Here is a 13,009-nt window from a genome sequence, read left to right on the forward strand (position 1 = left end):
TTGGGATATTTAAGTTTGAGATGTCCATTAGATACACAAATGGAAATGTCATGTTTGAAGTTGGATTGAAAAGTCTATGTTCTGGTCTAAAGATATATGTTTGGACACCATCAGCCTATAGAGCTTATATAGCAGTGACACTGCATGAGATTACCCAGAGGGTGAGTGTAGAAAGAGAAGAGGTCCAAGGACTGAGCTCTCAGAAGGCACTCTGATTATATGGAGACTAGGGAGCCCAAGAAGAGCCAGTGAGTTAGAAGGAAGACCAGGAGAGTGTAGTGTCCTGGAAGCCAGGGGAAGAGAGTTTCAAGCAAGGGCATGATCCACCATGTCAGAAGCTACTGATAGCTCAAGCAAAATGGGCGCTGAGAATTGATCATTGGGCTTAGCTATGTGGAGATGATTGATAGATCATCCTTGATAAGAACAGTTTTATTGATGAGAGATCAAAGGATTGTTGGAGTCAGTTCTAGAAATAAATGGAAAAATGAAAACTTCTTCAAGGAGGTTTGTTGTAAAAAGGAGAGAAATGAGATGGTTGCTAGAGGGGAAAGAGAATTGTTTAACTTCCTTTTAATGAATGGAGAAATAACTTGTTTTTATGTGGGTGGATATGATCTACTAGGTAAGAAAGATTGGTGACGAGAGAGAGTTGCTGTGGGCAGGAGGGGTTAGAGGTATCTGCTAGAAGCACAGAGAGTTCTACCATAGTAATGGTAGGTGGAGTAAAGGGGCAGAATTGCTGTGTAAATACGATGGTGGGAATTTGTGGAAGTTCTCTTCTGCTTGCTTCTCTTTTCTCTGTGAAACAGGAACCAAGGTCATCAAATGAGATTAGGGATGAGGCAGAAGTAGAGAAGGAAGGTATGAAATTGTTATCCAGGGGAGTGTTAGGGTGAATGAACTAAAGAAATGCCCTATGATTGTCATACATCATTGAATAACTTCTTGCGATTAGTGATCATGAATTAAAAGTGAAATAGTGTTTCCTGTGTTCACCTACATGTACTGGCAAAGAGTAGATGGAGAGTGAGATTTAAGCAGAATTATAGTTCAGTCAGGCAAGTATGATGAAGTAAGGATGGGACAGAGAAATCAGGAGTATTTACAAGGGAGTGACTGTAGTGGTTGATAATGGAATTTAAGTTGGGTAAGTAGGGCAGTGCAGTGGGGACATGGCTAGGGCATGGATGGAGGTGAGGAACAGTGAAAGGTAATAAGTAGTAGGATTAATGGATTATAGAACTTGATTGGATAAATGATGGTTGGAGTGGAAGTACTGTAAGGAATGACATATAATGATACCTAAGGTCTCTTCTAAGAGTCTCTGATTCTGAGGCATTGCCTGCAGTTTGGAGTTATTACAGTTATATTATCTTTTAAGCTCTAGAAATGAGGTTTTGGGTTTTTTTTAAATTTTCTTTCTTTTAAAAATTTTTGTTATGTTTTTATTTTATTTTATTTTTAGAGGGGATAATTAGGTTTATTTATTTATTTATTTTAATGGAGGTGCTGGGGATTGAACCCGGGACCTTGTGCATGCTGAGCAGGCATTCTACCACTGAGCTATAGCCTCCCTGCTAGAAATGAGTTTTAAGTGCATAAATTGTGAACTCCCTAGAGAGTAACCACATTTTAGTATTCTTAACCTACTTGTGGACTTTCGGGCTCTGAAAGGATTTTAATGTCACCAACAGAGAATTGTATTTAATAACAGGAAGTCTATTGAGTTTAATTTTTTTTAATTAGTATTATTTTAAAGGCACATGTTAAATGTGTACAAGACAGCTTGTTATAGCAGTTAAGAGCATGGACCACTTAAATTCACATCCTAGTTTTCCTGGTTATTAGCTGTGTAACCTTGACAAAATTAACTTAACCTTTCTCTGCCTTAGTTTCCTCATCTATAAAATGGCAATAGTAATAATATATACTCACAGGGTTGCTGTGAGGATTATGAGTTAATATTTGTAAAGTGCTTAAAGTAGAGCCTGGCACATAAAAGGAACTATATGAGTGCTGCTGTGATGGTTATGGTTAGTATTATATTGATTGACATATGTTTAGTACACACGGAATTGATTCTAGTGTTGTTTTTTGCTTCTTTCCCAGACTAGTATCAGAGGTGTTATACAGGGTTAATGTCACTTAGGCAAATGGAAAAACAAAATCAATATGTTTATTTGTTTTCTCAACAATTATAGCAGAATGTGAACATAATAGACAAGGAAATTTGCAATATACTTTGGCATTTTGTTAGAAATAGGGCTATTTGAAGAGAATATAACTACCTACTTTTCATACTTCTATTTAAATAGCAGAGAACAGAGAGAGGCATTCTGAGTCATCTGATTGGATGAAGACCGTCCCAAGTTACAATCAAACGAATAGTTCCATGGACTTTAGAAATTATATGAGAGATGAGAATCTGGAACCACTGCCCAAAAACTGGGAAATGGCCTACACTGACACGGGGATGATCTACTTCATTGAGTAAGCAAGTGTCTGTATCTTTTCTCATGTGCCCTGTCACTGTGAGACTTGTCCTTAAATTTTTCTTGACCTCATTTCACAAAGCTTCCATTTCTTTTCTATTTCTTTAAAAATATTTTTCATGCAAGCTATAGTTGATTCTTAATCTATTTGCCTGGATGATATTTCATTTTATTTGATTTGGATAAAGGAATAGTGTATTTGACCTCTGGTTTTATAAAAACAGGAGGATTAAAAGCAGATTTATCACTAATAATGAAAAATGCAAGGAATAAAAGGTATTTTGCTTTGCTCTTTTTTTTTTTTTCTAAACCTTTTGGGTAGATTGTCCAACTTAATGAGCATTTCATGAATTACCAGCATTTGGAAGGGGGCCATATTTTTTTATCAGAGCTGAATATTTTCAGACCTAGAGTTTGAGTTTAATGTATTCAGTTTGAGCTGAATGTATTTAAATAGCATAGGAGGAAAATATCACTGATCCTTAGAGCAAATGATACAATATAAATTCACAAAAAATAAAATTACTCTATGGAAAAGCACTATTAATGTAAATATATTTATAGAGATATAGGGTACCATATGTATTTACACAACTTAAAATTTTACATTGTTTGCGCCTGAGAACAAATATTATATAAATAATTATACAAATATATTATACAAATAATTTATTAGAAGTTTGATTATGAAGTATTTATATTCCCATGTAGCTATAATTCTCTCTAAAGTAGTTTTCCCAGAGGTAAAATATGAATTTAGTAAAATCATAGAATATAATAAGTAAATAACAATTAAAATCTTATGGGCTGGACACTATACCCAAAGAACATATATTTTCTTGGAAATGAATTAGGGGTAGGAGACTTGAATCTGTTTCCTCAGTTGGTCCCAAATTCCACAGTCTTCCCATAGAGTGAGCATCTTGCTGTACAAAGTGAGATTCTAGTGTTTAAAAGATATAGATTTTATAGACATGATGTTATTTTTACCATATATATTACCTTATTAATTACATTATACATTTAGGTAAACATTAATGATCAGGATATTACAAAATGGAAAAGTCAGGTATGCTCTTCTCTGTGGACAATTTAAGGGATTTTTTAAGAGTAATTTTGACTTTTGACTTTGATGCTGATTTTAGAACTAAATCCTCAAGTAGGATGTAGAGTCACTAAAAGAGACCAGGAAATCTGTAGAAGCACATTATGAGACATTGAATCTGACAGTACTTCACCTTGCAAACAGAGATAAGTTAGCACATTCTGGGGGCAGGGGAGAGAATTTATAAAAGAAATGTCTTTATAGGTGAACATTATTAAAATGTATTAAAAGCCTAAATATAAGATCTGAAACTATAAAACTCCTAGAAGATGCAGAGGGGAAAAGCTTCATAACAATGAATTTAGCAAAGGCTTCTCAGATATGACACCAAAGCCTAGGCAACAAAAACAAAAACAGATGAATGGAACTGCATCAGACTTTAAAACTTCTGTGCAGCAAAGGGAAACAATCAACAGAGTGAAAAAAGAATCTATGGAATAGGAGAAAATATTTGCAAACCATATGTCTAGTAAGGGATTAATATCCAGAATATAGCTGAATATTAGGTGCTGCTAGATAAAAAAAAAAAAAAAAAAAACTCTCCTGTTTGCTGTAGCTAATGTGTTTGGTCTGTGTTACTGCTGCTGTTAAATCATGAGCCTGTAAGAAGAGAATATTAATACAGGTCTACAGTCTTTAGCTCTTTTGTTTTGGGTATAGCCCCCATGGGCGTTCCTTTACCTTGGGAAATATTGAGTAAAATCCTAGCAGATTGCCTACATCTGCTAATTTAGCAGTAAAATTTTTTTATCTTTGGATCCAAAGTTAAGCTGTTCTGAAGTAGCAATTTTGAATTTGATTTAGCTAGATATGTCCATGATTTTTTTTTCTTCTGTATGCTCCTAGGCCTCTTTAGAGTCCTGGTCATTTTTATTTGGCTAAAATTGATATAACTGGTTTTAGTTTGGGGAAATTATCTCTTTGACCGAATGGGTAACACAGACTTTCTAGAAACAATCCCAATTTCTCTTGCTTAGATTGTTCATTATTCAGCTTACAAAAAAAGTGTTCCTACCACAGCCTACCAACGAGTATCATACCTGGCAACGTGTAGGAAGCGACTGCCTAGCTCGCCCTGTAAGTAGCTCAACAGTTAGAAAAGGTATAGAAGATGTGATTTAGTCCTTGAAGCCACTGGCTTCATTTCCTCAAAGTGGTCACTGTGGAGATGAGTGAGTTAATCTCAAGCTGAAGACACCAAGAAGAGATCATTTGTTCACATTGTTATTCTCAGTGTTTTGATAATAACTTTAGATTTACAATTTGTTGCCTTCTTATATATTTTCTTCTAGGTTTTTTCTTTCTTTAATGTCCTCATATTTGAGAGACTTAATATGATAGCAGTATGATAGTTTTGTTTTAGCACTAGTATTAACTGCATGGTGACCTAATCGGAAGCAAACAGACTTTCCTCTTTTTTTTTTTAGTTTATTTTTTAGGGGGGAAGTAATTAGGTTTACTTATTTATTTTTAGAGGAAATACCAAGGCTTGAACCCTGGACCTTGTGGATGCTAAGCATGTGCTATGCCCTCCCCCACCCAAGACTTTCCTCTTTCAAAATTTCTGTGGCCTATTTCATAAAAAGGGGCGAGGGGCATCTTTTTGTTCCACCTTTTTTTCCCCATTAAATATATGACCCATATTGACGAAAACTTATTTTTGTAGAGTTGGGTTTTACTGTACCCATCATTTTTACTTGCATGTTGCAGAAACAGTCTCTTTAAAACTTTCTTTTATTTTATTTAACTTTATTTTATTTTAAAGAGTCCTAGTGAGGACTGAGGCTCTGTCTGACTGTTCATCTCTGTATTCCCAGGCCCCAGCACAATGCCCACACATCACAGAAACTCGAGAAACAGTGTTTTTTGAAGGGAGAGAGGAAGGAATTCAGCCAGCAAGTAAACAAGGTTTTCAGGGCAGCTTTTTTGGCTAAGATAATGCACAGTATGGGGCCATGTGCCCACCCTTTGAAACATTTTTGATGGCTTAAATAAGCATCTGTTTTTATACACTTGGCATCTTGTCCCTTCTTTAAAGTCTTCATTCTCAAATTAGTGTGCCTGGCATTACCTTTCCTTTATGACAGTTTTGAAGTAATAGACTGAGAACAACAGGACTATTGAATCAGAGGGATACAGATGAAGCCTATAGGAGATAAATTTTCAAACATATATCTTTTAGTCACTTTTCATCTCTGCTTTTGAAGAACTTTCCTCCGTCCTTATTTTACTGTTTCTAATTGAAATCTTTATTCTACAGCCACAATACCAAGACAACCACCTGGTTGGATCCTCGTCTTTGTAAGAAAGCCAAAGCCCCTGAAGACTGTGAAGATGGAGGTAGAGATTCAGAAGCCTTTTATACCATACTTATTCTCTTAATCCCTTCTTGCTCTTCTGGTTTAGACAGTGAGTTTTCCAAAACCCTAGACAAACCATAGAGTGCAGAAGCACATAAGCAGTGGGTGGATATCATCATCAAGTGATTCTGGTCATTATGTCATTGCATCTGATTTTATAAGACTTTATTTCTCCTCTTTTTTGAGAACTATACAATTAAATCCTTAAAAATTTTTTTGAATAAAAATAGATTTGCCATTTATTTACATTTGTTTTAAAGACAAACTTTTAAAACTCTAAATAAATATTTTAATAAATTAGGTACATTCTCAACCACAGGGTAGACTCATCATGGGTGTTAACTCCTCAAAAATATATTTAATTTAGGATCACTAGTATCTCTAATCCTTCAACATTTAGAGCAGCAAGAGAAACTCAGTGAGAGTCTCTAATATACCCCCACTCCACACACAATTTTTATTGCTTAGTAGAAAAATTATTTCTCTAAGAGTCATTAGATAATAATGCTTGTCTGCCTTCTGTATTACAGGTTCTCTTTAGTAGTATAGTCTTACAAAGAAGTTTAGAATTTACCCCAACCAAAATGTTTGCTGTACCTTCTTGAATATAGGGTGTAGATGAATAAAATTTGTGTTCATTTTGTATTATTCATCAGAAATTATTTACCGTGGTTAAAAAATGAGTGGATTAGAATGAGATTCAGATAATCCTCCTAGAGATCGAATGCCGATTTATGAAAAAATTTAAGCAGAATTTATACATACTTTGTTCAGCATGATCAAAATATTAAGAATTTTTCTAGGGCTAAACAATTCAAAAGTGAAATTATTTAAAATTTATTTGTATTTTTAAAAATTGATACCTTGGAGCAAATCTACTGAAAGATGTACAAGTCTCTATGCTAAAAACTACAAAACATCACTGAAACAAATTAATGAGGACTTAAAATAATTAAAGAGATATGCTATGTTTATTGATGTACTGTATAGATTGGATGACACGATATTGTTAATAATGTCCATTCTCCTTAAATTGATATCTAGATTCCATACAATCCCAATCAAAATTCTAAAGTCTTTTTTAAAGAAACTGAGAAGCTGGTTCTGAAACATATAAAGAAATTCAGAGACTCTAGTTAACCAATCTTTGAAAAAGACAAAAATAAAGGATTTAGGCTGCCAGATTTGAAGACTTACTATAAAGATACAGTAATCAAGAGTGTGGTATTGCCAGAAGGATAGACAAATGGATCAGCAGAACAGGACAAGAGAATCTAGAAATATGTGGTTACTTAATTTGCAGCCAAGGTGCCAAGTCAGTTCAATAAGGGGGAGAAAACCTCTAACAAATGGTGCTGGAACAACTAGACATTCATAAGGAGAAATGAACTTCAACTATACCTTACTCCATAAGCAAAAATTATTATTTAAAGCCTAAGAGCAGGCAAACTCATCTATGCTGTTAGAAGTCAGAAAATGAGGGGGGAGGAGGGAGGTGGGATGAATTGAAATAATTCTCTGGAATGGTGGATATGTTCTCCACCTTGTTTGGGGTGATGGTTATACAGGCTCATGCAATTGCTGAAACTCTAATTTTATACTTGAACAAGCACTTAAACTGACTTTTTAATCATTGAATAAGCACCTTCTTCTTCCAGAAACCAGCCTTATTCCCTGTGTCCGCCTGGCTCATACCTGCTTATCCTTTTAAGCTCAAATCTAAAGTATAATTTCTTTGTAGCCCCCTCTGTCATTCTCTTCCAGGTCAGAATTAGGTGTTCCCTCCTCTGTGCTCAGCTATACCATATGCATTTTCCTATTGTAGCACTTACTACGTATTGCATTGTAACTAGATACCTATACTCTGTGAGAGCAATGATTTTGTCTTATCTATATATACCCCTTCAGTAAGGACTTAAATATTTGGAAGGAGGGGAGGAGGGAAAGAAAGGAAAAAAAGGAAAGAAGCTATTCTATCTCCTAGATTATTTTGGCCATCCTTTTTTGTTTGTTTGTTTTTACTTTTTTGGGGTGGGAGGGAGGTACTTAGGTTTACTTACTTATTTTTTCAGTTTTAGAGGAGGCACTGGGATTAAACCCAGGACCTTGTGTATGCTAAGCTTGTGCTCTACTGCTTGAGCTATACCCTCTCCCCTGGTCACTCTTCTTGAAAATGTTTTTTAAATCTCTTTAAGGTTCTAGGGGAAGCAATAAGTAATAATTCTGTCTTCATTTACTAATTAGGAGTCAGTAGAGAAATAAGACACAAGAATCAGAGATGAGGTTAGAATGCCAGCCAATAAGTGAACATGGCTTTAGCTCTGCCCCTATATGGCTTACCATTTTTACCCTACAAGAGGCAGACTTAAGCACTCAACCTCTGGTCTCGGTGCTCAGCTGTATGCTTCCTCCCACAAGGCAGGCATGGTGTATAGACGCAGTTACACCCTCTCTGCAGGCAGGCTGACATCCAAAACAGCAAGAGATTCCAAGAGGCCCTGAGCCAAGCATATTGAATTCATTCTTTAAAACTCACCAGTCAGATAAGATATTCTTTCTTCCTTAGAAAACGAAGTAAAGGGGCTCAAAGAAACTCAAACTGTTCCTCTGGATGAATGTGTCTCTCTAATGCTCTTTACATGGGTGACCATGTATCTCGGTTGGCCCAAGACTAACCCAGCTTATTCCTATTGTCCCAGCATAATTATTAGTAGTGTCCCCTTTTACTTTCAAAAATGTCCACATTAGATGGTCATCTTGATTATATCTTTCTTAAGACAGAGCAACCAAAATTATACTCAGCATTCTGGGAATGTTGAAAACCTTTGACTGTAAGGGCTACTCTCTCACCCCCATAACTGGGTATGCCTTTCTAACATCACCTGTATTTCCCTGTGGGGACCCAAAAATTCGGAACCTCTAGCCTGCCTATTTTATGCTCAGCCAGTCTTTGCCACTTTTGCCGTGTACTTTGTCTCCTCCCTGAATAGGGGAGAAATAGCCCCACAATAGGCTATGTCCAGACTAGACTATCTCTAACTTACTGACAGTCTCCCTAGTCCTTTGCACAGAGTAGATGCACAAAAGGGGATAGTAATGATAATATTTTAAATATAAGTTTTTATAGTTCTAAGATATTGTTTGCATCCTGCTGGACATTTAAAATCTTCTAGAAAAACCTTACGGTTTCTAAAACTTGCCGTTTTCTCCCCAGTCTTCTGATATTCAGAATCTGTGTTTTTATACCGTATCTGATGGTTTAATTGATGTACATATTTATTATCCACTCAAATAAAATAATGAATGTTTTAGTTAAATGGTTATCATAAAAATTCAACATCAGGAATCCATTTTGCTCTCAACCCACCCATTTTCTCTTATGATGAAAGAAAGATTACATTTTTTACTAAAGGCATTTTTACTAAAATGTATTGAATGTCGATGTCATTGTGGAGCTCAGAGAATGGTAAAAGAAAATTATCAACTGAATAGAGCTCCACAATGAGAAAACAATTGTAATTCACATATTTAAATAAGAAAAATCCTACTCTGGGAAGAGAAAAGAAAGAAATTCATGGGCTTTAGAACCAGTCAGCTGCTTGATGTGTCGGAAATAGTTCTGCCTTTTGAATCAATTTTAGCTTCTAACATAGAAAAATATGGTTAAGTCTTTCCTATCTCAGCAGTAAATAAACATATTTCCTCTTGACCTTACTTCTCCTCATGGTTCTCACACAATTTTTTTCACAACCAAGCTTCCAGGGGGAAAAAAAGAGGAATAAAAAAGGCTATCTCATCTTAAGGGCTCCACCTTTTATTTTACTCTTCAATACTACAATGTGCTGAATTTTGCCTCCTACCTTTTGGAGTGAATCTGCTTTTCTTTAGGGTACCAGTCATCTTCTGCTTGATAGCAGAATTTGGTGAGCTCTTTTTAGCACTTACCTTTAGTCCTGACAGTTTATAAAGCATTTGCTCTCTTCTATCTTCTTTGACACCATCCCCCTGACTATTCTTACTTTCTCTGCTTCTTAAATTGTTAATGTTCCTAAGCTTCTGTTCTCCATCTTTATCTATTCACAGTTTATCTAGGTAATCTTGTCCACTGCCATGGCTTTAACTGCAGTGTCTCCCAAATCCTTATCTTCCTACATCTTTCTTTTGAAGAGGTTCATATTTCCAAGAGACTGTTAGATATCTCTACAAGGATATTGCATAGCCCCTTGAATGTAACCCCTCCCAAACTGAGCTCAGTCTTCTGTATACCTGCCCTCAACAAATGCCTTCACATCCTCCCAGTTCTGTGAGCCTAAAACTGGTTATCATCCTCAATTCTCTCCTTGCCCTGTCCTCTTCATTGCAATTAAGTACCAAGTTCTGTCAATTCTGACTTTAAAAAACCTGCCATCTCCTAAGTGTCCAATGGTGCTAGGCACTTTTGACATATTATCTGTCTCCTAAATGCCTCTAAATCCAAATTAATACCTCTGTCCTATTCCCACAGCGATTTTCATAGTAGGTATCCAGCAAATTATCAATGTATCATTTTCATGCAAGAAGAGCCATTAATCTGGGAATCATCTTGGCTTCCTCCCCTCTTTTCTTCCGTCAACCTTCATGTTAGTCATTGAGTCCTATTACTTGGACTCCCTTGTCTCTATTACCCAGTCTTTCTCTGTATTTCCACTACTAATGCCTTAGTTCCAGCCTTCCTAATTTTTTAACTAGACTATTAATGATTTTCTTGTTTGTCTGCCTTGATTCTCATTACACACCATCTATTTCATTTTTTATTGCTGCTGCCCATAATCTTTCTCAAATATATATTTAATCATGTCATAGTCCAGCTTAATCAGTTTCACCATTGTCAAAATAAAAGACCAAATTCCTTAACCCAGCACTCCAGAAATGTGATTTGGTGCTTGTTTAGAAGACAAGCCCCCTTGTATACAACCTTCACTCTAGTGCAATCAGATTATCTGTAATTACTGAAAATGCCAGGCATTCGTAATGCCTCAGTGCTCTTTGATCTGTGGAATGGCTTCCCTCTCCCTAATCCCAATGCATTCTAAAACTGCTCAAACATCACCCTCTTTCAGAAGGTTTTTTTGATAACTGCTTTACCAGGCAGTTGGTGTCACTGCTCTGCACTCCCCCAAAAGCTTGTGTTTATCTTCATTGTATCGTTGATCTCTTCTATTTTCATGTTTAGACTGTGAACTCCTTGAGTCAAGAACTGTGTTCTGTTTCTAATTTTTATTTTTGCATGAGGAAGAAAAGGAAGGAAGGGGAAAAAAGAAGGAAGAAAGTGGATGAATTGATCCACTGGTTAGTGTAGAAAATTGTTAGGCATTTCAGTGTTGCTTTTATTACCTTTATTTACGAAAGTGGGCAAATAATAACCACTTCTTTATCTGCATGAATCTGCCCTGCAAAAAAACTGGCTAATGTCACTAGTAAGGATGTAAAGTGATTACTACAAGTTATCCAGAAAATAAGTTACCAATTTGTGTACTCTCCTAAAGAAAGGGCTGTACTTTATCTGTTAGTTGCTAATTGCTCTAAGTGCCAACTAAAGCGCTGACTCAACTTTCATGCTAACATTGAAATGTGTTTATGTTGATCTTTTATTCTTATTAGGCATTAATACATCCTTTTTAGTGAATTTTTCAGATGTCAAGTGGAATGTTTCAACTGTCTACAGTTCCTCCGATTCTTCCAAATTTTCTAAAGACATCACATAAATTATTGTGGTACAATTGTAGAATTCATCTTTACGCAGCACAATTGATTTCCTGTGCTATTTCAAAAAAAAGTCTTACTAAAGAAAAATATCTCTTTTGTGGAAGATCCCTAATTATAATGCTTTGGTAATATTATTATAGAGCATTTTTCACAGATATAATCCAACAGTTGCTCTTATCCATGTTAACCGTTACTTGGTGTGGACTTAAAGAAAAACGCACAACATGAGAGCTGTAAGTTGGAGGTTTTTTCACTACTCAGTAGCTCTGAGGGACTGCTTCGAGAGGTGAGGAAAAGCCAGATATATATGAATTTTTTGGCTAGGAAATAAATGTAGTCAAGCATACATCTTGGTAAAAGATGACTGCTAATCACCAAGAACAGCTCTCTCAAGTTAATGGTCTTAATACTTTTCTACGTACAGGAAGATGCAAGGATCTGGGTTCATTGAAATTCTTCCTGCGATATGTATCTAATTATCTAGGGGCCCATTTATCCAAATCACAGAGTGCCTCATCCCATTTTGTTTTGTTTTCATTCTGAATTCTTTTCACAATACACTGTCCTGCATGACTGCAGTGGGTTGCAGCTTAACCCTTGTAGAAATGGCTGATGAGCAATGCTCTTTGTTCTTCTATGGCTCACATGGGTCATAAAATATTGTACCTGCTTAATTGGTGATCGTTGGCTTCATAGCTGTGGAGAATCAAAGTGAACTGAAGTGCATCCCAGTTCTTCTCAGTTGTTTTGATGTGTTTTCACATAGGAGTTACTCAGCTATACTCATCTTTTCCACTTCAGATATTTCAGCCTGGTCCTTCAAAGGAAAACCACAAAAACTCACCAAGCTTCAGAATCACCAATTAATATACATACACAGGGAAAAAAAATATGCTGGAGAAAAGGGGTAGAGGTGATTCAAAGCTTCTCATCAAGAGGCTTGTTATCTGTTCTCTCCTTTTATTCTGAATGTGGAATAATACTTTTTATTAAAGCGTAACAGTTTGTCTAGCTTATCAGGTTCCTTACAATGGAAATTTTACATCATACTGTAGCTAAATGATATAAAATTGGTAAGTCCTTTGATATTTCCTGAGCCTGTGTCCTGTCTAGCATGTCTTGTGTGTGCGTGCATGTGTGTGTGTGTGTGTGTGTGTGCGTGTGCGTGCACACACACAGATATACGTGTTTCAGTATAGCAGAAAAACACTCTAAAAGAAATTGAAAATAAATAGGTAGGTCATCATAGTGTACAACTGTAGGTTTTTTAAAAATTCTTTCTTGCTGGGCTCCTGTGTATAATT

At 35.9% G+C, this 13,009-nt stretch overlaps 1 protein-coding gene across 4 annotated transcripts in view; it reads left to right on the forward strand.

The window, feature by feature from the left end:
- The window catches only part of MAGI3 (membrane associated guanylate kinase, WW and PDZ domain containing 3), a 217,128-nt gene that overhangs the window by 153,027 nt on the left and 51,092 nt on the right, over nucleotides 1-13,009 (forward strand). For 2 of the 4 annotated variants that reach the window (XM_031457846.2, XM_031457845.2), the window contains exons 5-6: nucleotides 2,322-2,493; nucleotides 5,861-5,940. In XM_031457846.2, coding sequence (XP_031313706.1) covers nucleotides 2,322-2,493; nucleotides 5,861-5,940 — 252 coding nt within the window. Of the gene's footprint in view, nucleotides 1-2,318; nucleotides 2,494-5,860; nucleotides 5,941-13,009 lie in introns of all 4 variants that reach the window. The other 2 variants (XM_010976229.3, XM_031457844.2) reach the window with 1 other exon arrangement.

Source organism: Camelus dromedarius, chromosome 9 (assembly GCF_036321535.1).
Source record: "Camelus dromedarius isolate mCamDro1 chromosome 9, mCamDro1.pat, whole genome shotgun sequence".
Taxonomy (NCBI): Eukaryota; Metazoa; Chordata; class Mammalia; order Artiodactyla; family Camelidae; genus Camelus; species Camelus dromedarius.